At 39.2% G+C, this 26,395-nt stretch overlaps 1 protein-coding gene across 1 annotated transcript in view; it reads left to right on the top strand.

The window, feature by feature from the left end:
• Positions 1 to 26,395, top strand: part of EFHC2 (EF-hand domain containing 2) — a gene marked incomplete at both ends in the record, with an annotated part of 199,012 nt that overhangs the window by 68,117 nt on the left and 104,500 nt on the right. Inside the window, 5 exon segments of the mRNA XM_084259237.1 lie at positions 1,598 to 1,748; positions 14,881 to 15,104; positions 18,507 to 18,758; positions 20,611 to 20,724; positions 21,051 to 21,189. Coding sequence (XP_084115363.1) covers positions 1,598 to 1,748; positions 14,881 to 15,104; positions 18,507 to 18,758; positions 20,611 to 20,724; positions 21,051 to 21,189 — 880 coding nt within the window.

Genomic DNA, 26,395 nt, shown 5'->3' with positions numbered 1-26,395 from the left:
TCAGCTGTAGCTTACTGGTCATGCCCAGCTTGTGAACATCTCATGGACACTGTGTGCCCACAGCTCCAGTTTAAATTGGTCTGGTCTCGGGGTCTGTAACTCCTTTCTTCTTCTGCAACTGTCAGCTTGATAAACTGTAAAGAGATAGCTCAGGAATGCACAGGCTGGGGAAAAATTAGCAATAAAAAAACAATGGGCCAAAGAAATTTATGGCAGCAGGTGTCTGGGCCCAAGTCATCGGGTTTGCTTAACCTCTTGTTTATGCCATTGAGAACAGCAAAGTTCTATCCTTGAGTCCTATGCTGTCCTAGGAGACTTCCTGTCACATTTGTAATGGATTCATTTTGAATACAGTGTTTCACTCAATAAGCTCATTTCTAATGTCCTTTATGGTAATTAACAAAAATTCTTGTGTTGAGTAGAGTTAAAGTCTACTGAGATATTTTGCTAGTCACTTATAAAGTATGGGTGTCTGATAGAAATTTGTTGAATACTTCCAGGGCATATATTCTCAATTAGGGCAATTGACCATCCCTAGAGGGTAGATTACAAGTAACAGACTCGTGTGTGTGTGTGTGTGTGTGTGTGTGTGTGTGTAGAGAGAGTGATAATATTATCCATTAAAGTACCCTGGATTATATTGAATGCACAGTTAACTTTTGCAACTCTAATTTAAAAAATTGAGCAAAATGATAGTAAAGGAAATATTAAAATGGAACTGTTAAGGAGCCCGTGCCTCAGTTTAAGCTTGAAATAGTGGCCTGGATCTGAATCACTCACTGAGAGTGATTCCAGTGATTAAAAATCTGTATTATGCATACAACATAACACCTAAGCAGGAGAAAGCTATTTCAACCGAAATGTCAGTCTATCATCTGCTTCAACATAAGAGAAAAATGGGCTGTGTTGGCCTTACTGAGAGGCAGTTTTCCAAAGTGGTTATAGAATTTTCAAGGGTATTTTTCCCTGTCTCTGATTTTTACTGTAATGACTTTAGAATCCACTTCTGCTACCTGAGTATCCTGCTCCCCCCAATCCCAACAATGTAGATGAGATTGGGTCTGGCAGTGCACTGGACTCTTTGAGTTTCCTGATGAAGTATAAGGCGGAAGTCTCCAGGGCATTGGAAGGATTTCAGATCTGCCTGTTTGAATTGCAAGCAATCACCAGGACCAAAAGTCAGGATAATTTTATCCTAACCCATGGTAGCTTTATGTTATTTTAATTTTTTTTAAAAAGTGACAAAAGCTACATTCATCTTGTGAGAAAGAATATTCTGTCTCTCAAACACATACATAGCGAACCCCACTGTGAAATTCCAAAGACAGACTCTAGTTCAACTTGTGGTAAAGCCATGTGATGGATTTATTTTGAATATTATTTTCTTATTCTAACTAGACAGTATTAAAATGTAAAATGATCTTTGTAAGCTAGGTTGTATATTCATTCTCATAGTTGATGTGTAGGTTATCTCCTTGCAGAAAATCTCCTGGACTTATTTCTTTATATTAACAACAACAAAAAGCATAGAGCTCTATTGATTTTAAGTTTGCTGAATTTTTTTTCATAGTTTCTAATTATGTTTTGATGCCAACAGGTATTATGTTTTGATGCCTATCTAGAAGATGAAGTACCTGATAAATTTCAAGAGGACTATAGAATAAGAACCTATAAAATTTTCTTCTACCTTGAAGATGACACAATTCAAGTAACTGAACCACCACTGAAAAATAGTGGACTGCCTCAAGGTATCTGTTTAAAGGAGAGTTATGGTTCTCTCACTTCTCACTCCTGCCTTTGTATGCTGCCGCTCTCGAGCTTTTAAAAAGGCCCTATGCTACTGCTTACGTATCTAACTTTAGGTTGGTCATGGTGAATATAACAGGCTGTTCGCTTGTAGTTTTTGATCGTGACTTATCAACTTTCTATTCCCCATACCTCAACATTAGCATTTCATTCTTCTATAGTCTACTTGTATCCTTTCAGGTACTGCTCTGGAATAAGCCAACTCACCTGTATCTTTTTTTCCCCTTCAAACCCTTTGGTGTTTCTTTTGCAACTCCCTAAAGGGGAGGAGAGAAGGCTGTTCTCCAGACTGGTGTTCTCCTAAATTCACTGTCTTTTGCTTCTACCAACTTCTCCTCCTCCTCACACTTGTTCACTACAGACTTTGATGGTACTTCAAGAGCAGGTCATTGCCTTCACCCTGTGTGTGCCAGTCATCTTTATCCATACACCTCTTCAGCCAGACAAGATTTAACTCTGACGGGACTGTCAGAGTAGCTAATACTGGTTACATTATTAGGACTGTGGCAGAGATCAAGCACAGCGACTGCCTTCTTGTTTGTGCTGTGAGTTCTTCCCTTGGGGTGGTGCTGAGTTCTGGATGCCTCAGGCATTTTGGCAAAGGACTAAACATTTGTCACTTGTAAAGCAGAATAGTAAAAACATATTTGTAAAGGGAAGACTCAGGTGTACCTGGTAAATATCTTCAGAAATCTAAGGAACTGTCACGAGGAGGAGGGCTGATCTTATTTTCTATATCCTCAAGGACAGGACCTTAGGGTCAGAATGCAGCTTGGTAAGAGGAAGAGTTTTCTGCAGAGAGCTGCAGAAGTTGTAGTGAATGGTCCTGGGTGAGCATGGTGGTCCAGGTCATGTGTAGGGGTGGAGCAGAGGAAAGTCAAATATTTGTTTGGTCATTGGTATAGATGACTGCTCAGGGGTTATTTTTCACTGACAGCTTGCAAAAGTATGGGAAGGGAATCACATGTTTATCTGGTGGCTGGTATAGGTGACCTTTCAATGCTCCTTTGACCCCAGAGGGGCCTGATTTCTTGGGTGCCTTGTCTCTGTCATTTTGAGTATGGTCATCTTTGATAAGTCAGGTTCTGAAATGGCCTCTACTCCTTTTACTTTCCTTATTTGTTCCTACCCACCATCCCTGTTCTTCATTGTTTTAGCAGAACATATCTTAAATCTATCTGTCTATCCCCTTTGCTACTACCCTAAACCAAGTTATTCTCATATTGACTATAGAGAAATGGAATAGCTGCTTAACAGGTTTCTCTGCTTCCTTTTCTGTTCCTTCTACAATCTGTTCTCTGTGTAGCAGTGAGTGTCATGTATGATAATATATTTATACAGTGGTGGCTTCCAAGAAGCATGAATGCAGGCTTTCCCAGCGTCCACAGAAGAGAAGCCTTAGGGACCAAATTAAAATGCAGGAATTATGATGCATTAAAATGATTTGCAATGGGCAGTGAAAGCAAGGAGAGAGAGATGGGGATAGGTTCACACACTTAGCAGAAGGCATAAGTGGTTGGAAGGACCACCCTGTCTGAATTCTGGCTTTGGCAGAGTCCTATCTTTCTGCACTGCACCCATCTTTCCTGCTAATAATGTGGTTTGGAGACCACATTTGAAGTTCGAGCATGGAGGGGAGGACCACACACAGAAAGAACCTTGGGCTAATGGCACAGTGTTACTTTATCAGAGAAATGCGAGGATAGGTCGGTATGGCCACAGCTGTAGCTCGCCAGTAAACCTGCTGAATAGTCATGGGTTTTGTATTTCTTGGGCAAAGGACACATGGGGCCAAAATAGGTGTCACCAATGAAGAGTGGCTGAATTAAGGCCTCATGAATATTGAGTGTTCATGAATATTTAGTGACTTTTGTATGTTTAGAGTATCATGAATATTAAGACCTCAGGTGCCTCATATATATTGAACACATATCTCTTGATCCTTCCAGTCTTTTCTTTCTATATTTAACATACACATGCTCTACTTCTACTTATTGTTATTTAACACTTTTTTTAAAAGATAAAACTGGAATTTTATTGAGGTAACGTTACCTTACAGTGTTGTTTGTGATCTAGAGGGTTAGGCTCTCCCTTTTCAGGTGTTGTTACCACACCACACTCACCCAGAAAACACCCACAGTCCTCGCTGTCCTTTGTGTTCCCTTCACGCTTTCTCTCCTCTCCTCCTCCCCCTCCAGTAGCCCTAGTTCTACAGTCAGAATTGGTTTTATCTGACCCATCGTTTTGTTTCTCTATATTCCACATATAAGTGACAAAGCCAATATTTGTCTTTTTCTTTCTGGCTTATTTTGCTTAGCATGGTCCCCTCCTGTTCCCTCCATGTTATCACAAATGGTAAGAATTTATCTTTTTTATAGCTCAGTAGTATTCCACTGTGTATATATTCCACTTCTTCCTGATCCACTCATTTGTTTGGAGGCACTTAGGTTGTTTCCATAGTTTGGCTATGTAAATAGTGCTGCAATAAACAGGGTAGTGCGTGTTTCCCTTTGAATTAGTGTTTTTGTAGTCTTTGGGTAGACTCCTAGCAGTGGACTTGCTGGGTCCTACGGTAAATCTATTTTTAATCTTTTCCAAAATCTTCATACTATTTTCCATAGGGACTGAACCAGTCTGCATTCCCATCAACAGTGTAGGAGGGTCTGGATGTGTGATACCTCCATTCTTCCACTTTTTTTGGTCACAGTTGCTCTGGCTATTTGGTCTCTTCTGTGGTTCCATATAAATCTCAGCAGTGTTTGTTCTGCATCTTTGAAGAATGCCATTGAAACTTTGATATGTATTGCATTGAATCTGTATATTGCTTTGGTCATCTGTATATATGACCATTTTGACAACGCTAATTCTTCCAATCCATTAATGGGGATTATCTTTCCATTTCTTTATGTCTTCTATTTCTTTTAATATTCTCTTATACTTTTCGTTGTATAGATCCTTCATCTTTTTTGTTAAGTTTGCTTCTAGTTATTTAATTCTTTTTGATGCAGTTTTAAGTGGAATTGTTTTCTTGATTTCATTCTCTTCTAGCTCATTGTTTTCATATAGGAAGGCAATGGATTTTTGTATATTGATTTTTGTAACAGGCCACTTTGCTGAACTGATTTATTGTTTTAATTAGTTTTTTAGTGGAGTCTTATGGGGTTTTTATGTATGTGTTATGTCATCTACAAATAATGATAGCTTCACTTCTTTCCCAATTTGGATTCCTTTTATATCTTTCTTTTGCTTGATTTTCAGTTGTCAACTAGATGTGGTGAAAGTGGAAATCCTTGTCTTATACCAGATCTTAGAGGAAAAACTTTCAGTTTTTCACCATTGAGTATGATGTGAGTTTGTCACATATAGTCTTTTATTATGTTGAGTGATCTTTTTTTGAGGGTTTTCATTCTAAATGGATGTTGGATCTTATCAAATGCCTTCTCTGCATCTATTGATATAATCGTATAATTTTATCTTTCCTTTTGTTGATGAGATGAATTACATTGATTGATTGTCAACTGTTGAACCATCCCTGTGTTCCTGGAATAAATCCCACTTGGTTATGTTGTATGATTCTTTTAATGCATTGTTAAATTCAGATTGCTAAGATTTTGTTGAGCAGTTTTGCATCTATGTTCATTAATATTGGTCTGTAGTTTTCTTTTTTTTCTGGTGTCTTGTCTGGTTTTGGCATCAGGGTGATTTTGGCCTTATAAAATGTGTTTGGAAATATTCCCGTTTTCTCAGGTTTTTTTGAAGACTGTGAAAAGTAGTAGACCTAAAGTTTTGCAATGTTCAAGCTTGAAATGCTGACTGTCCAATGATGGTAGATTAGAAAACAGGGAAAGATTTTAGAGACCTTTGGTTGGCAGAGTCACAGAACTTGACCAGTAATTCCATAATAGTGAGTGAGGAAGGAGACTATCTAATGACAAAATGCCTCCTTTATCATTTTTTTCATTTAATTCCCCAATGACCATCTATAATAGATCATTTCAGCTTTGACAGGAAAGGAAAATAGGTGTGATAGGTAATTTGCTTCATCTGAATCTTAACTGATTGCCTCAGAGCTCACTCTGTGGTTGAGATGATGGTAATATGCTGTAATGTTCAGGAGCATAGAGCAAGGGGCAGCATTGGGGTGGAGCTGAAATATGTTTGTTTTATAACCAGAGGTCTTTGAAGATGTGTTGGGGCATCTGTATGGTGATGCCCACTTGAGAGGTGCAAACTTGGCGAGTGTTTCCAGGGAAAAAGTTAAGACTGGAGGTGTGGATTAGGAATTGGATGCCCAGTTTATGAACAGAACTGGGCTTATTCTGCCATGTTGGAGGGGAGCCCCTGTTGATATAATGAAAAGAGGAAGAAGATTCAATTTAGTGTCTGTTTTTACTAATGGAGGGAGAAGTTATGGATTGGCATAAGGAGGGAAAATGAGTTGTCTGATCTTTCCTTTAAGGAATTTAGAAATGCCTTGATACTTAAAAAAAGATGTTCACAAACTTTTAAGCTTGGAATTATGACTTTTTTGGTAAAGAGACAAGAAGTCTTTAGATTCTTTAAGGTCATTTTTACACACACACACACACACACACACACACACTCACAGAGGAATTTTTAGGATTGGCAAGAATGGATTAGGAAATGTTTGAAGAATTATTATAGAGTACAAAGGAAATTTATGTCTTTTAATTTCTGTGAACATCTGTTTTATCTATGTGTGTTTCTTTTTCTTTTAATCTATTTTTTTTTTTTCTTACAATGTTTGCTTTCTTTTCTCAGGTGTAGTCCCTATAGAATTTCTACCACCAATTCACCCATGCACCATCACCATAGTCCCTTGTGCTCTCCCCACCCTTGTTTTGATCCCTTTCCCTCCCCCCTCCCCTGCAGAATATCTCTGATTTATAGTTGCCTGTTTATTTTTGTTTTGTTGCATTGTGGGTTTTTTGTTATTATTTTTTCCCTTGATCCCCTATATTCTTCCTATAAGTGAAAACATTCAGTACTTTTCTTTTTCCTTCTGACTTATTTCACTGAGCATAATCCCTTCAAGCTCCACCCATGTTGCTGCGAATGGCATTAGTTTATCTTTTTGATTGCTGAATAATATTCCATTGTGTATATATACTACATCTTCTTGATCCAGTCATCTATTTTTGGGCATTTGGGTTGATTCCAAGTCTACCTTTGTAAATTGTGTGTATTTCTTTAGGTAAGTAACAGCATCGATTCAGCAAAAATAATACTTTCTTTTACATCCTCATTGAAATGCTGTTTTCTAGTAGCCCCTAGGTAAACTTTGCTTTTTTAAAAAATTCATTTATTAGTTACAATGTTGTATGTGATTTAGAGGTGTAGGATCACACCCCCACAGATGCATGCCACCACACCACACCTACTGCCAACACACTGAAGGCCCTCCACCATAGCTGCCTCCCCTGCTCACTCTCTTCCTTTTCCCTCCCCCTCAGTTCTAAAGTCATATTTCTAGGATTTGCTGTTCATTTGGTTTTACTTAATCCTTTATTTTGTTTAATTACCTTCCTCACACAACCGCAAATTCATACAAATTATGTCTTAGGCTATCCTGTACCTGCATTAGTGACTTGAATTTTATTTTTTTTATTATTATTACTTTTATTTTAAGTGAAAGCTCCTATAGTTCACTGGCCCCTGTCCAGTGAGTCTTAGTTTTATTAAACTATACAAGATGAAATATGAAATTCAACCTCTATGAGAATCTCAGAAGGGCTTTATTAAGACTTTTCAATTGTCTCAGGCTTTTGATTTCAAATCTCATGTAGGCAGATTCCAAAGGTAAATTGAAGACAGTCATAATGACTTACTTGGAAATAATTTTTATATAAGTACAAGGGAATATTATTCATAAAGAGTCAGAAAAAGTACCTTAGTAAAAGACAATTTTAAAGTCTCTTTTGAAAATTTCAGAATTTTTGATTGGCTCTCTCTGATCAAGATACTTCCCAGAGTGAAGACACAGCTCAAGGGATATATACTGAATACATTGCAATCATGATATGTAACAAGACTGAATTTGTCAGCAGAGTGGAGGTACCTGGCAGGATTTAGCAAATCCTGTGGGAAGCAAACATGAATAACCGCTCTATGATTAGCTTTATTTAGTGAGAAACCCGTCTCTCTTGAAATATGTTATTTGTGGTTAAGGAGGTATGTTTGGAGGGAGGTGATTTTGGATTTAAATTACCTCTTTAAACTTTCCAATACTAAATGATTTGGAAGAAGAAACAGCTTAATGAGCCAGCGCCTCAGATCTGGTTGGGGACCTGTAGGTAGTGTTTCTTTTCAATTGTCTTGAGTGACCTAGGTCTACTTTTCATGTGCTATGGGCCCTGGGAAGAGGATATGGTTTATTAACATCATACTAATGGTGCTTCTGTTGGGGCTATTGTGATGAACCTCCAACATGCTTGGCTGGGTGTAACCCAGACTTCCTTTGGGTTTTGATATTTTCCAAATGAACTGGGAAGGCAGATGTACCTGTTTCTGTGGAACTGACCATTTAGAAATTGTACACCTGGATGAATTAGCCTCTCTTTTGTTGCCTTCCCTAGTATCTACTGATTTTTAGGGAAGGAGGAGTTTGGAATAAACTAGGAGCATCTCTTAACATGGTACCAAAATAGACATTCAGTTGCATGTGACTATTAATTAGAGCAACGTATTTTTAACATTTATGAATTCCTGTTGGCAGTGAAACCTGTGTGTGTTCTAAGTCAGGTCACTGTTGTACTTCATGGCTTGCTTTCATTTCTTGTCAGAATATCGCTCTCTTTTTGGTGGGATGTCTTACAGAATTTCTTGCTGTTCAGCTGGAATATAGTTAAACCAATGTTACATCCAGCCAAGGATGTTGGAGTTTCATCCTAATAGTTTTCCGTCCAATGAGCTAACAGAATGATTGTTTGTCAAGTACTACCAAGTGCAAACTAATCTGTGAATTAGTTTGGAGACAATAATGACTAGAAGTATGTCATAATTTTTTTGCTAAGGCTTATACCAGTTGTTCTCAGTTGAGAGAGTTCATCAGAATCTCCTGGTTCACCCCCAGAATTTCTGATTCTACAGACCTGTGGTCAAGAAACAGCTTTTACTTGGTTCTTACTTCATCCTTGCTTAAGAACATTTATCTCCATTAGAGACTTATTTTGGTCCCCAACAGGGTAGTATTTCATATATACATATGATATAAATATATTTATTTGTACTCTAATATAGTCTACTTGAATCAAGTAAATGTAACTAAAAATAGAAATCAGTCAAAAATTCATATTGGGCATATACTGTGGCTAGGTACTACATCCCATAAAGTAGAGGAGGGGTGGGAGGGTTGTCATTTAAAATACAAGATGCCCAGTTAAATTTGAATTTCTGATATACAACAGAGAAATTCTTAGTATAACCACATAACCAATATTGTATGGGACATACTTATACTAAAAATTATTATTTGTCTGAATTTCAAACTTGGCAGGCATCTTGTATTTCAATTTGCTAAATCTTACAACCCTAGAGGGTGAACATTCAGGAGGGAATTGACACTGAATGGAACAAGGTGGAGGAAAGTCACTAGTGTGTAGATATTTGGTATACAGTGATTGCTCAATAAATATTTGATGAAGGGATGGAGGGACTGAAGGAAGAAAAATAGCAATGGAAAGTTACAGATAATGTCTATAACTCAATATAGGCATATAGATGGCACCAGGTACATTGAGGAATCAGAGACAGAGAAGTCCACTAAAAATCCACTAAAGAAGAAGGCATTTGAGTGGTACCTAAAAAGTTTCTAAAGATGGAAAAGGAAGGCAGATTAATCAAAAGGAACATCATGAAATAGAGAGGAAGGAAGGTGGTAGATGAGGAATTGGGCAGTATTTGGGAGTGAATCATAAGAATATGTAAAGGAAAACTAGGCAAGAAACCGTTAAAGCACCTGACACACTAACATTTTGGTGCTCATTCAATGGCTAAGGTGGGGACAGGCATGGATTATTGTTTCTTATGATCAAAGATGTTGAATTTAAAATTTTTCTTATTTTTCTTTTTTTTAAGATATATTTTTATTTATTTATGCATGCAAGAACTGGGGTATAGGCCAGAGGTGCAGTGGGGGAAGGGGTGAGAGGATTCACCACAGATGGAGTGGGGAGCAGAGCAAGCAGATCTACTGAAATACACAGCCAGGGGAGCAGCAGGTAAGACAGGAGAGGTCTGCTGTGCCATGTGGGTAGCTCCCTGGCCAGGGATCAAACTCATGCCGCAGTGGCTGGTAATAGCTTGATAGCGCTGAAACTTTATCTCCTGCACCACCAGGGAGGTCCTGAACTTTACATTTTTTATCTTTTTGCTACAAGACACAGGCTACCTGCATAAAAAGTTATGTTACTCTTATGAAACCAAACTCCTAAGATGATGATATATAAAAATAAAGACAATAGGGCCTCCCTGGTGGCGCAGGCAGTTGAGCACTGCATTGAGAAGCTGTCCACAGCCTCTGCAGCATGTGTTTGAGCCCCACCGATGGGAGAGAAACCCACATGGCGTGGCAGACTGCTCCTGTCTCGCCTGCTACTTCCCTCAGCAGTGTATTTCATCAGTCTGCCTGTTCTGTTCCCTGCTCTGTCTCTGATGAATCCTCTCACCCTCCCGCACATCTGGCCTGTACCCCAGCTCTTGTATAAATAAATAAATCTTAAAAAAAAATAAGACAATAAATCATTTCCTTGAAGTAATAATAATGAACCCAAGAGGAGGAAAGGATACTCTATCCTATCTGGTCACAGTTAAGCTTCTTTGCATTTTTAGACTACAAACTTAGTAGACACGATGACAGGTGGCAATTCTGTTTACCTAAGAAATACCTGCCTCTAGACTTGGATGTGCTGTAGGTCTGCAATGTTACTAAAATGAGCTAAACATATTTAGAATTAAGGTAGAGGTAATTCTAGAAGGTGAATTTCTAAAAACTAAATTTAGTGCTGTGAGCAAAAGATCTAAAGTAGGTCCCGACTGAATGAAATAAAAACACATTAAACATAAATGGACATGTCATCATTTTGATCTAAATCACAGAGAGATGTTAGACAGTTAAAGCTCATGGAATATAATCAGATAGAAGAACCTTTAAAAGGAAGAGAGATGTAAAATGTAAAGATAAGGAAGAGCTTAAAAGCAGACACACCTTAGGCCTGGATATCTGCCTAAATTGTCTTTATGGGGTAGTTAAGAAGATAAACATCTGAAAATTTAAGGAGAGTTATGATATTTTTGTTTTTGTTTTTCCATTTGGTAACATTTATATAACTTGATAATCTCAGGTGCTCTTTAATGTATGCAGAACACATGGCATCCTGCCCTTTTCTCTGGTATTCTAGAACTCCTGCTAGTAGGGTTTCTGCCGTTTATCATTGAAGACTAAACACACAAATGCCAATAAATAAAAATTTCAACCCCAGAGGACACAGTTGAGAGATCCCACAAATATATGATTGAAAGCTCTCATGTGCAACTGTACCTTTCAAATGGCCCGCATTAGTTTTCTGGCGAACATGCAATTGTTACTTTGGATTTCCTCTTATTAAAATTCTCTTGTTTAGTGTTAGATCTGCTTTTTCTTTCCAGCCTATAGGTTGGACTCTTTCTTTTTTTTTTTTTGGTCAAGACTTTTTTTTTTTTTTAGATTTATTTTTATTTATACAAGAGCTGGGGTACAGGCCAGAGTTGCAGGAGGGTGAGAGGATTCATCAGAGACAGAGTAGGGAACAGAACAGGCAGATGGACTGAAAACACTGCTGAGGGGAGCAGTAGGTGAGAGAGGAGAAGTCTGCCTCGCCATATGGGTTGCTCCCTGGCCGGCCAGGAATCGAACCGGCGCTGCGGAGGCTGGGACAGCTTCACAGTGCTGCACTCAAGCGGGGGTGGGGGTGGGGTTTACCACAAAGAACTTTCCTGTGCTCTTCTCAGAACTATTTAGTGAGAGTAGTGAGGGGGCTAAGATACGAAGAGTGTGGGGATCTTTTAAGTGTGCAAGCTTTTAAGGAAAGGGGAACCGGTATTGGCCCTGGAGGGATTCACTATAGCAGGCAAGTGGGCCCTATCCAGAAATTTGCTCTTGATAGAGAGGCTGTTCTTTTGGAAGAGTGGCTCCATCATCTCTCTTTTCGTGGTGACTGCTGGCTTTTCTATCCATTTCTATCCTGATTTGCCCATGGCACTCCCTTCATTTCTTCACTTAAGTGACCTATGGCTGTATGATAAGATATAGTTCAATGCAAACAGAGGATTGGTATGTATTTAGAGCTTGAGAACCCAGGTTCAAGATCTTTCTCTGCCACTTGTTAGGGTATGACGCTGGGCACGTCACTTCACTACTCTGAGCTTTGGTTTTCTCATCTGTAAATTGAATATTTATGCATTATATGAATTACCTGCCTTATCTGCCTCATGGAATTATAGAAGATTAAATGAGAAAATGTATATGAAACTATACCCCAGGGCTATGATGGTGATTATGATTATTATTTAAAAACTCCGTGGGTGGGCCAGTTCTTCCCACCTAGAAAAATAATAGGATTCCTATTCAAAGTCTTACTGCACAGAAATCAGCACTAACTTGCTTATTTAATTTTTTAATGAAGTCTAAAAAGCAAGATAGATGGAATTTCTGAAGAAGTTCCTGGCTTTTGAATAAATCTCATAGATTTTAAAAACTGTCACAATAAAAGTATTTTTAAAAGGTATATAATGGTTCCTGAAAATACCTGAAATGCCCATCCTTTTATAGATGTTTTAATATGCAATTTGTTCTAAATGTCTAATCTTGAATGACTAAATAATTTGCATACTGTTTTCAGTGGCATGAATTAAAGGCTAATTGAAGTATAATTTTTTGCAGTAAAATTATATCATCTTTTATGTAATATATTTAAAAATATTCTAGACCAGTTCTAATTTTATAGTTTTATTATTTTAATTTAATGTACCAAGTAATTAAAAATTGCTACAAAGAAAAGAAGATGAAAATGATTTTAGTTAATTTCCCCTCAACAGAGTGAAAAGATGATTAGTAGAATAATGGAACAGAGCTCAACACAGTTCCTGGCACATAAAGATAGTCATTAAGTGTTCCTTAATGAATAAGGAATGAATCATTTCTAAGTATTTCTAGACTAAAGGAAAAGGTGCCATTCTCAGTGCAATATAAAATAAGAAGATTGCTTGACATCTCTATATTAAAATACCTCCATGAAGGGCCTCTCTGGTGGTGCAGGCGGTTGAGCACTGTACTGTGAAGCTGTCCACAGCCTCTGCAGCACGAGTTCTATCCCGGCCAGCCCGGGAGAAACCCACATGGCGCAGCAGACCTCTCCTCTCTTGCCTGCTGCTTCCCTCAGCAGTGTGTTTTGTCAGTCTGCCTGTTATGTTCCCCACTCTGTCTCTGGTGAATCCTCTTACCCTCCTGCACATCTAGCCTGTACCTCTCTTGTATAAATAAATTTTTTTTTATAAGATGCTGTTGGAGCACAAAGGAGAAATATTTAAAAAAAAAAAAAAACCTCCAAGGAGAGGTCACACGAGTCATTTTTTTCTTGAACCATCACACCCCCCAGTATGCTCTGCTTGCCTTTTTTCATTTTCTTTTTGCTTTTGAATAAATTCTCAGGTCTCAGTCAGTTACTGAGGTTGGTATGCCCTGGGTATCTTGCATTTCTTGTGCCTCTTGGCAGCAGAGGCACAGACTGCTTTTTTTCCTGGACTATTCCTTCAAGGATGTTTATATTACAGACAGTTTTGGAAGACAGTCTCTCCCACTGGAGCAAAGGGCAGGTTTGCTCATAGCCTTGGAAGATAAAGGTGGCATCTCCTTCCAGAACCAACTTGCTATTTAGTCTAATACAGTGTCTCCCTCTGAGACAAGAGGCAGAAATGCTTATTGCCTATCATATAAGATTCAGATTCCTAAGCTTAGAGATCCTCTCCTGTAATGTGACCCACTGCATGTGCATGACTTGCCTGACCCTCGTTGTGTCACCCAGTTGGAATAGGGACTAAGAAGATGTGTGCAAAAGATACTGATGTTCTGTTACCTCTGTGAGTGAGGAACTGCCCTTTTAATCTCCAACCAGAGCTCGTTGTATCTTCTACCAGCATCCATGGAAACCATGGTAGGCCAACTTGTTAGCTTGCAAGTAGGATAAAATCACAAACCCTAAACAATTTGTGACTACAGGTTTCAGCTATGTTTCAATAAGTTATTGGTATATATTGATAGTAGTGGTGTTGGTACACTCATGTAAGGAGGAAACCTTACATGTACCTCTACTGGCTCATCACCATTTGGGGTGCAGCTGAAGACCCTGAGTTCATATTCTCAAAAGGAGAAGTGAATGGGTATCACAAAGTTAGATGGGATGTGATGAGATCCAGAACTTCTGTTCAGAACGCTGTGGAGCCTTTCATAGCTGTCACTTGGTGGGGTGGTTGAGTAGAGGTAGACAGAGGCTATAGAGAAAGGAGCAGGGAGAAGAGGTTGGAAGAGGGAAAAAGATTCCACGAAGCTTCAAAGCAGCATAAAGTCAGTCGTGCTTGTAGGTACTGTAAGTCCCGGAATTAACACCTACCATATTAAGCTTTTTTTTTTTTTAACTAAGAATATGCATTTTTGAGAGCACTCTGTTTGGGGGGCTCAGTGCCTTCATCATGCTCACAGTTAAATGGTAGTGGCTGAAGGTGAATCTGCTTGTTTTGGGAAAAGATACAGTGGTAGTATTGGGCACATCCGGTCATTCTGTTTATACCACCCTCCTTCCCTCCCACCCTGGGCTACCCTAATAATGTGCAAGGCTGGTTAATAACGACTTCAGAATTCTCAGCTCCCTCTGGTACACTCCGAGTGTGAACATACTGATGCTGCCTCCAAGAATAGGCCCTTTGCCCACTTTCCTGTCATACAGGTCGTTCCCAAGTTATGCTGTGACCTCTTCCTTGTTAGCCGCAGATGGAATAATTGTATTTTACCTCATGCCATAGGGACTTGTATCCGGCGTCATCGGATTTCTCTCCCACCTCCTGATGATGATCAGTATTATACTATGCATGATTTCAATATTGGCATAGACATTGTCTTTTATGGGCGAAAATTCAGGATTTATGACTGCGATTCATTCACAAAAAACTTTCTGAGGAAAATAGGAACCAAATTAAACCCCCCGGAGCAGTGTCCCGAAGATCCTTACCTGAATCTACGGAAAACGGTAAGAGGTTGTTATGTCCAGTTCTTGTCTTCAGAATGAGGATACCTTTGGAGTGTCAATAAGGGGTATCAGTACTCCTGATGTAGATGTGAAAGAATTTTGGGGACCATGTCCTTTGGGCGGAGGGAAGGCTGGGAGTTGGCCTCAGATTAGGAATGTCTCACTCACTGCCCCTGCCCTCATTTCTCTCCAGGGAGAGAAGGCAGTGGGAGTCTTCCGTGAGCTACCCCTGAGGACAGTTTCTAAAAGGCCACGACCGGCTTTGTGGTCTACACTCCTATGAGTTGAGCCCACACTTACTACCTGACTTATTTTTTTACCATGTCTCCTAACTCTGACTGGGAAAAATCCTTGCTTCTGTACTACTGATATACAGAACCAAGCCTGGAGTATAGCTTTTTCCTTCCTCCTCAGGACTCTTCCTTGCGGTGGCATCAGGTGTGGAGATGTTCCAGAGGAGTAAGGAGGGCCATGATTCTGTTGTACCCCCACTGTGAAAGGGTGTTTGTCTTCAAAGTCTGACCCCAGTTAGTATAGGAAGGAAAGAATCAGTGTTAGTAGTGTTATTTTGCCTTTCTAAAGTTTTATTTTTCAAATGATTCCTTAGCGATCAGAGGGTGGGAGGGAGGAGCACAGGGGACTGAGGTGATGGTGCACGGGTGCCTTGGTGAAGGAAACTCTATGGGGACTACACCTGTGGGGGTGGGGGGAAGCAAATATTGTTTAAAAATGAACAATGATGTAAAAAAATTAAAAAAATAAAAAATAAAATGATTCCCTAGCCCAAATTTTATGTTTTACTGAAGTATCTGAGCATCCAAAAGGGGATGTATCATGTGAAAGGTAACATAACTAACCAGTCTTCTTACTTCTTACCCTGACTTCATTATTGTCATTTGTTTCCCTTTTCTCTTTTTATTGGAGTAAGATTACATGTAATAAAATACACAGAAATTAGTGTTCAGTGGGCAAATGCATACACCCTTATAATCCAAACCCAATCAGCATATACAATGTTTCTGCCTGGGGCCTCCCCCGTGGCGCAGCGGTTGAGCGCTGGGTTGCAAAGCTGCCCGCGGCCTCTGTGGCGCAGGTTCGATCCCCGGCTGCTCCCCTGCCACCAGAGGAGGGTCCCGCATGGCGCACAGACCTCTCCTGTCGCCCACTGCTCCCCTCAGCAGTGTACTTCGGTCCTTCTGCCTGCTCTGCTCCCCGCTCTGGCTCTGGTGAATTCTCTCACCCTTCCTGCGCTTCTGACTGTACCCAGTGCTTGTATAAACCAAACAAACAAACAAACAAATAAATAAAACATGCCTCTATAAAAAAAAAAAAAGAAAGAAAATAGAATGTTTCTGCTTCATGCCTTTTTCCAGTCAGTCCCTGTCCCCACCCAGGGATAACCACTGTTCTCATTTCTACCCCTTTACATTAATTTTGTCTTAATTTTATTGTTTGTAAACTTATAATTCATTTCCTTGCAGAAAGGTAACATAAAATTTAGAATAAAATTCTCCTTTGATCTCTGTTAAAAGCTGACTGTAGGAGCATTCATCTACTCCTGCCTCTCCTAGCCCCAGTAGAATTATTCTCTAATGCTGTAGACATGCTACTTTCCTGAGAAATATATATTGTTGATTCTGAAATAGCTAAGGTGAAATCACCATGACATTATATTGGTGTGCAAGGAACTGTATGGTTTGAGTTCATTCTTATTTTTCCCAAATGCCATAATAAAATGTTCCAGATAAATACAAAGTCTTTACCACCAGCAGAACCCTAAAAGAAATGGGTCCATATGAATTACCTCCCATTGCATAAGGCTGCATGCATTCACTAACAGTGTTCTCTGATAGTGATTTTGAATGACGATGCATTCATTATTTGAAATACACAGAGCACTGTGCAACTTCATAGGTTTATAAAGAAAAAAAATCTTTTGAGCCAGGAGTCAAGAATAAATACCAAGAACAGCCAAGAAATGATCTAAATAATTTCCTTTCGGCTTGAAATCAATTTTAACATTTACTCCCTCAGGGAGAAAAACCTTCAATAAATATAGCAATCTGTAGAAAATTAGGAGTTTAAGAGACTTTTTTTATTGACTTTAGTGCATTTGCTTCTCCAGTGTTTGCTGCCTTGCAATGTAAAGTTAAAATTAAACAATTTAACTTAAACTGAAAAGAGCCCCAATGGTATATAATCAATAATGCATCTCTTAGCGGCCTCATAATGTCAAAGAAACATTTTCTATCAGTGGAAGTAGAGGTTCCATAATTTCATTTAAGTCTCAAGCATAGGCCTGAAGAGTGAAGAGCCTCCAGAAGCCGTCATGTCTCCTCCTGTCTCAGGGTAAGTCTGTACCTAGATTGCCCTGGACAAATGCAAAATTTTGAGAATTTACAAATAAGATTACATAACCTGATTTGGGACTACATCTCCCTTGCCTATGAGCACTTCCTTGCATAATGACCCTATTTGGCTACATCAGATAGAGTGGGGGCAATTCTGCACCAAGGGCTGAGAACATACAGAGAGAGAAGTGGTATATCAAGAAGATTGCAGAGCTAGAGCTTCTGAGGTTGGAGACAGAGCCCAGGTGGTTGCTCTGTGAAGACTGGAAACTTCTCCATTTGTTCTACTCCTGTTGCCATAGTCTTTCAGGTCCTTACTATCTAAAACTCTTGCGCAAATAAAACCATGAAAATATTTCTTCTCTTTTCCCCTTTTTCTTCACAAAAAAATCTTTGGATGAATAAGAAGCATATACAGGAATGAATTTTCAGTGCAAAGCCAACTGGTTTTGGTCGAGGTGTAATTAACATAGACTCAGATGTACAAATCTTAAGTGTACAGATTGACAGTTTTGAAAAATGTATACGATTAGTATCCAATGTGAAAATCAAGATACAGAATATTTCCATTACCCCAGAAAGTTCTATTGTCTCCCTTTCCAGTCAGTCTATAACCCAGTTGCAATTACTTGTCTAATTTCTGTCGCTATACATTAGTTTTTGTCTGTTCTAAAATGAGCATTTCAAGTCACTTTTTAAAAATGTCATAGAAGTATATTTCAGTGGATTAAAATAGTGCTTAATATGAAAAGCTCCCTATTGCTTGATTTTCTCTATTTTTTAATATTTATTACATCATTGTTCATTTTTGTACAATGTATGCTTGTATGCTTTCTCAGGAAAAAATAATAATAGATTTTCTATATTTTTAAGGTTAAAATTGATTAGATTTAACCACTTTAAATGATTTTAAATTGTTATTTTCATTTGAAATTCTTAAAAATATAACAGGACAGTCTGCGGCAAAGGTATCTTTTATGTTCAATTGCTTGCGTCCCAGGAGTGATTATGCAAAGCTCCCAACTGTTGCTGCCCTTTTCTCTGTTTGCAGACGCTGGACTGCATGGAGCCCTTGCGGCCCTATGAGCCCTTTGACACCCTGACGCAGTTCCTTAACTATGATAGGAAGGTTTTGCGTTTCTTCTGCGTGTGGGATGACTCAACCTCACTGTTTGGGGACCGCAGAGACCTCATCCTGCATTACTTCCTGTCTGATGATACTATCGAAATCAAAGAAGTGCTGCCCCACAACTCAGGTCGGGATGCCATGTCATTGTTCCTCCAGAGGGGGAAGCTTCCCAAGGTGAGCAGTGGGCCCAGAGCCACTTACCTGGTTTCCCAGAGACTGAAAGACTGTAGTCACTCACTGTCTGGAATGTCATGTGTTACGACTATGTGATGACAGTTGCCATATATTAGTGCAGGTGTTTAGAGAACCTTCATTTTGTGTCCTCTATTAATACACATCTATGAGTGTAATGCAGAGATATGACAAATTGGAGTTAGAATATCCTGGGCTCAAGGCACATTAATGAAAAAAGTCCAGTGCAAGAGAAAGTACCTGTTCATCTCTAAGTTCACAATCTGTCTCATGATGGTAAATTATTAGTAAAATTATTGCTCATGGCTTTGGACAGGGCAGTGGCCTCTGGTCTACTGAGGAGACTATGCTGTCGGTCTGGATAGTCAGTGTATACACACACACACACACGTGTACAAGCATATGTTTAACAGTGACTCTCCTGAGAGTATCGAAAAATCTGTAGCTACTGGCTAGCAGCAATGGCAGCTTTTGCATTTTATTTACTATTAAAAAGAGTCATTGGGCTGATTTCCACAGATATTAATGGTCATTTGAGAGCTAATGTAACTTGGGTGCAGCCTCTCCCCGCTCAAGACACGGATTTTTTCATAGCTCTATGTTATGTTTTATTTCTTACTTGGATAAAGTATTTTTTAACCTAACTCTCAGTGCTGCTGAAAAGGTTACTGTAATAGTCATCTCTGATGCAAACAACCCCTAGTTATTTGGTTGGGGGAGGGGAGGAGGCAGCATTTGTCCCAGAGGGAGCTGTGTGGTGTGCACAGCAGGTGCCCGGGAGGTGCCAGGGGATGACTTGAAAAATAGGCTAAATATAAAATACTAATGACACAGCTGACATTTGCAGTGTGCCGTGATATCAACTGCCTTACTTATTCATTCACTCAACAAGTATTTATTGAGTGTCACCTGTGTGCCAGTTCTGGAGTTATAATGAGAAAGAAAATGGATTAAGTCCTGTTTCATGGAGCTTACATTCTTGGGGAAAGATAACAGTAAAGGTGGGTGTTCCTTAACAATCACAACGTCCTTTGTTCTGTGATAAAGCTGACATTCTGACAAGGTAACAGCATGTATCTAGATGTACTTTTTTTTTTTTTTATATTGGGCTTACTTACACCCCCAATTCATAAATTCACATATTTCAAAACTTACATGTTATGTCACACATGTCAGGGATGTTTCAGCTTTCTCTTCTATGTGTAATAAGCTAATCTTTATTAATCTATATGAGTTAGTTAAGATATTCCATGCAGCTCATGCAACTGCTTGGACCACATCCAAGGAGTGTGCAACTGAAGAGTGTCCTGGCTTGCTCTGGGCCACGGTTTCTGTTAGAGCATGACAGCACTCCCTCATCCTTGCCGCCTCACCACACTCCCTCTCTCGACCAGCAAATACTTCCTGAACTCAGGATCAGGCAGTGTGGTAAGCTGAGTAAGGAAAGGAAGGCAAAGTATGGTATCTTCCTCTGAGCGTTTTTGTAGTTTAGTGAAGAGAAAAGATGACTGCTGATGAAGCAATAAGAGAATCAGAAAAAGTGTCTAAACCATGCAGTAGGTGCTATTGAAGTCTGGATTGGCTAGGCCAGTAGGATGGCAGCAATCAGGGGAAAAGATGCAGCTATATCAGGGCCTTGAAGGAATGGCAGAGTGTACACCAGCCCACAGAGGGTGAGGAAGCATAAGGAGGGGTGGACGGAGTATGTATCTTATCTTTCTCTGCATGGCTGAGAAGAACCACACAATAGGTGATTTCCTCTGGAGCTTTTCAACAGGACCACCTTGGTGTTTAGGGTCCAACTACCAGGTCTTGTCTTCATTTTGTCTTCCAGTTTGGCCCACCTGGAGTCTATCAACCAGGTGAGGTAACAGATCGAATTGTTCTCAATGTATATGGTGGCTACTCAGAGAATCGAGTGACTGGCTACATGTTGGATAAATACCAGGTGAGGAACCTCACATTTCATTACTATTTCCTGTTTGACTTCCCTGGGACCAGAAATGTATTCTCTCGTGAGGCTGGTTGTGAATGAAATAGATGAATGTGCAAATACAGGCATTGCATTGGTAGTTGCAAGCACTACATTAGTAAAAAAAAAAATGGTTTTAAATGTTGATATTGACTAGTTATCTTTGGATTTGATTTTTAAAATTTGCTTATAATTAATAAAATTGAAGGTTTTCATTTTGTAATGTATTTCCTTTGGGAAGGGGGTATGTAGGCCTTTAGAGTGTCTGTGGTACCAACACTGTGTTCCTTTGTCCTCATTAGCATGGAAAATTACAACGAGAGTTTTACAAGGATAGTGACCTGTCCATAGGAACTGCCATCAATGTGTGGGGAAGGAAAGTACTTCTTTGTGACTGTGATGAATTTACGAAGCTTTATTATAAGACTAAATATGGAATTGGTAAGTGATACATCTTAATTAGAAATATAATCTTTAGAACTAGTTAACTAGAATATAATTATTTAAAACTGAGAACTTTTGGTTTGTTCAATAAATGGTGCTGGGAAAACTGGGTTGCTACATGCAAAAGAATGAAACTTGACTACTACCTCACCCCATGCACAAAAACCAACTCAAAATGGATTAAAGAACTAGACATAAGACCTGAAACTATAAAATATATAGAAGGAAATATAGGTGAAACACTACATGACATGCACCTCAAAGACATCTTTACAGACACATCACCCAAAGCAGTGATAGTGAAGGCAAAGATAAACAGCTGGGACTACATTAAATTAAAGAGCTTCTGCACAGCAAAAGAGACAATAACCAAAACAAAGAGAAAACCCACTGATTGGGAAAAAATTTTTGCACACAACACTAATGATAAAGGACTGATCACAAAAATCTACAAAGAGCTGATGAGACTCAACAAAAATGAAGAAAATAATCCAGTCAAAAAATGGGCAGAAGAGCTAAAAAGAAACTTCTCCAAAGAGGAAATACAGACGGCCAACAGGCATATGAAAAAATGTTCAACATCACTTGCAATCAAAAAAGACAAACACATGCAATTTGCAGCAACATGGATGGCGCAGGAAGGGATCATGCTCAGCAAAATAAGCCAGAAAGAAAAAGAAAAATACCGGATGGTCTCACTCATAGCAGGACTCTAGAAAACCTAAATAAGGGACCATGAAAAAGAATAGCTATAAGAAAGAAAAAATCAAAATCAACAAACAACTATGAACCAGAGACACACATTGGGGGTGGGGTGGGGAAAGGAGGAATTGGGATTGGGGTTAAAATAAGGGGGTTGCAATTGTATGGGGAATATAAAAGTAAAATTAAAAAAAAATAAAACTGAGAACTTTTGTTTCCTAATATTTCATGTGTGGAATATAGAGAAACAAAACAAAGGAACAGATCAAACCAAACCCAAACTAACCATGGAAATATGACTGTAGATTTGAGGTCACTGGATGGGGGAGCCTGGAATGGGGAGTAAAGGGAGGAGGGAGCACAGTGGATTATGGCGGAGGACTATGGGTGCCTTGGTGGTGGGTGTGGTGTGGCAACATGCATCTGAAGGGTGTCAATTATACCTCTGAATCGGATACGGGGTTGGAAACCAGTGTTACCTCAATAAAAAGGAAAAATGGTTACAAATTTTTTTACTTTGGAGTTTTAGTTGCTAAACTTATAATAATTAACATTTATTGAGCATTTGCTTTCTCTCAGGCATTTATTGTATTATTTATTCCTAACAATTCCAGAAGGGTAGGCTCATTATGCCCATTTTAGAGGTGAAGAAAGTAAGACTTAAAGGGGCCAATTGTCAAAGGTCTTCTGGTGAGTAAAGGGTGAGCCAAGTCCAAATCACTGGTGCCAGAGACTTCCCTTTTCCCTTAGAGCCATTTTCCTCACCACAGTTTGGGCAGATGTTTGGTTTGAGCAGTTGAATGATTTTCTTTTCACTGATTTCTTGCTTACCATGATAGATATACTTATTTATATCTCTGGGGACTTCTCTCATGTTGATTTGCTCTACCTCTCCTGGTGAGGTCCGTTCCAACTTCTCTCTTCTTAGATGTCAATTCCATTCAGGTCAGGTTAGCTCATTTCAGAATGAAAACCAGTACACATGGTGGCTGCTGTAGAAAAGCTGTTAGTGATCCACAGGTCTTTGGGGAGAAGAGTTTCATCTTTATTTTATTTTTTTAAAGATTTATTTATGCATACAAGAACTGAGGTGTAGGCCAGAGGTATGGGGATGTGAGAGGATTCACCAGAGACAGAGTGGGAAGCAGAACAGGTGGATCTACTGAAATACACTGCTGAGGGAGCAGAGGGTGAGGCAGGAGAGGTCTGCTGTGCCGTGTGGGTTATCTCCTTGGCTGGGGATCGAACTCAGGCTGCAGTGGCTGGCGATAGCTTGATAGTGCTATGTCTTTAACCCCTGTGCCAATAGGGAGGCCCGAGTTTCATCTTTAATAAATGTAGATGTCTGTTTAGACTCAACAAGTATTCAGCGTAGACTTGAAAATTTGAGAAGATGTGTATATATAAAAGATGGGTCACTGAAAGTGTTTACTTGTGTTCTACAGAAAGATTATCTTAATACAGAGGGTGTGGTGAAAGTTCCAAAATATCATAGGAACTGTTAAATCTGCAGTTCAACAGTTGGTGGATGTCTATCTTGATGTTATCAGCTTGATTTTAAGAATATAAAGGTGACATTTGGGAAAATGAATGTAGTACCAGAGAGACGTGGTACATTGTTAAGTCTCTTAATGGGTTTGCAGGGAATGTTCAGAGACAGAGTGAATTCACCTTGTGCTCCAAATTGCCATTCTAAGCAAATTTATCAGCTTCAAATGCCCTGTGCTCCATTTCATTTGCGCCCTAGTGCTTAATTTCTGTCTGCTCACTTCTTTTGCTTATTCTATAGACTTATTGCATTATGTAAAAATAAGTAGTATGTGCCTTTAGAGCTAATATATCATGAGCATTGTTTTTAAACAGAAAATTATGCAAATGCAAAATTATGATGCATTTTATAGTCACAATGACTTTTTATATTTCTCATAACATATTAAAATACCCCATGCAACAGACACTGATTATGCAGTATTTCTTAACTAACAACAGTGTACTTAATGTAACTAATAAAATGATATCTATGATGGGGGAGTGAATCAGTATTCTGATAATCTTTACATTTGCCTTTCCTGAGCTTTGGTAAGGTTAAATTAATATACTTAATGTTACATACAATTATTCACACTGACCAAATTTTTTTATCTTTTATTTTGATATCATTGAAGCCCAAACCAGGATAAAGTCCTGTCCATAATTGTGATCGTATTATCTGCCTTGTCAATAGCTGTGGTCAGTAGAATACCTGGTTTCTCCATTCTGCAGCGCCACGGGAAAGAGCTGACAAATGCCAGCAGCACAGCTAGGGACCGCCCTAGGAGGAAGCCAGAGAGAGATTTCCAATGCAGTGTGCAGCCTTAGTGCTTTGGTACCTTCCCCAGCTAATGACACCTTGATATTTTCTTTTTGGGAAAATGGCAGAAAGACTGAAAGTATAAGTTTGCTACAATCCCAGGAAAGGTGCACAGATAAGCTTTGCTATTGTATGCAGAAGCAGGATTCAATAGAATTCTGAGAGAGATTGGAAAACCCTCGTGCAAGACCCTTCTGACTCCTAAAAAGAAGAGATTCTTTTATGCATTTCAGGATTCTAAGGAAAAGGTGATTCCATAGATATTTTCTACATAACAGTCCAATGTGACTCCCCCACTAGGCAGCTTGGCCATCCCGCTGGCCCCAGCTTGCCTGCTGGGCTGTAGCATGTCACTCCCTTGTTATTTTATGTGGATGAACATGGACTGACAGATGGAAGCCTGTTGGACTTTCCTGTAGCATGAAGGTTGGAAAAGGCTCCAGGGGCTCCAGCAGGTGTTTCTTTCACTGAAGGGGCAGGGATTCAAATGTAAATTGTTGTTACCTAGAATCCCTGCCTTAGGTTATTGTCTCTTTGTCTATAAGAGAACTTTCCTTATCATGAGTCTTAGTGGCAGGGACAACCAAACCTTTCATTCCCATTGCTCTTTTGAATAGTTATTGGGCTGTACTGACTAAAGTTGAGTAAAAACCTTAAGGCACCTCTAATTTGGGGGAGTCATTTCTGGCCATCTCTGAACTGTTGGTGCTAGAAGCAGCAAGCCATCCAAGATGAGAGTATAATGATCATTTGACCAAATTGGCTACCCCAAGTTGCAGCAACAGGGGTAGAATTCACTTCAGGCCTACCACATGGTCATCATGGACCTAACAGTTTTGCCTCTTTTTCTCCTTCTGTGAAGTGAAGTGGGCTGAGGATTAGACAATTTCTAGGCTAAGAAATTATGGGATTCACTAATAATTTGACCCAAAAATGAACGTCTCAACAAAATCAGTTGACCTGGGTGTTGGGTACAAACACAGATGCAATTACCTTGATAATGCAGTTATTGAAGCTGAAGCTCAGGGCTCTTCCTCTGAAGGAACCCCAGGACAAGGCCCTGAGCCTAATTTTATCTTAATAATTTGACATTCATTGTCTTGAAGAACTTCCAAGTTATATAAGCTTCAGGCCTCCCCAAACCTGGTTCTATATCTGGGTTACTAGAACATAAGAAATGAACTTTGAGGTAAATGAAGGCTTTTACCAGTAGTATTTCCAACTGAGATGGTAAGCAGTAAATCACTGTAAAGGAACATTAAGATTCCCTTTTAAAATATATCACCTCTCTGTCAGTTTGCTGAAACCTAAGTTAATTGTGGGTAGACATTAAATATATATGTCTTTACAAGTCACCTGGAATTGGAGGAGTCAGATCATTTGGGAGACAAATGTGTCTCAGGATCCAGCAGAGTGCCAGTTTAAGAAGACATTTGGGGGAAAAGCTTTATACAAAAATGTATGCTTTTTCATTTATTCAACAAGTAATTTTTGACACCTGAAATATGCAGGCTGCTGGGATGATAGAAAATCAAAGACAGAAACTTGTCATTCAGGCGTGAGTCCAAAGCCTTGTGAATATATGCAATTACCCAGAGAAATAAGATCTTGAGTCACAGTATCCAAAAAGATGGATGTGGAGTTACAAAAGTCAGGGGTGATGGAGTGAAACAGTTCCAGGCTTTTATACACTAGATGGCACTGTGGGTGCAGAGGAAAGTTCTAAATTGGTTCTTTTGTTAGTTAAATCTGTTGCAAAAATTATGTAGTTGAGAAAACAACACTGTGTTACAAAACCTGTAACTATGGGGGAAAGTGTAGAATGTATTCTTAATTACTTTGTGGTTCCATACATGTCCTCTTTTGATTACACTATTCAGATTAGTATGTAGAGCTGTCTGTGTATACCCTTGTTGGAAGAAATTGATCACACCCCAATTTGCTAGAAATCAAGTAGCGCATTCCCTGTCATTCCTTATGGTCCTTTCCATGAAATGAAGGTACCTGTCAGTGGTATGTTTGATGTAATAGTTAACAATGATAGGGTCTGCTGCAGTTCTGCTGAAATACAAGATTTAAACTGTTTTTATTTTATTTTAAAAGATTTTATTCTTATTTACGTGTACAAGAACTGGGGTGTGGGCCAGAGGT

Source organism: Talpa europaea (genome assembly GCF_964194135.1).
Source record: "Talpa europaea genome assembly, chromosome: X".
Taxonomy (NCBI): Eukaryota; Metazoa; Chordata; class Mammalia; order Eulipotyphla; family Talpidae; genus Talpa; species Talpa europaea.
The sequence above is the reverse complement of the archived record's forward strand: the minus strand, read 5'-3'. Positions and strand labels throughout refer to the sequence as shown.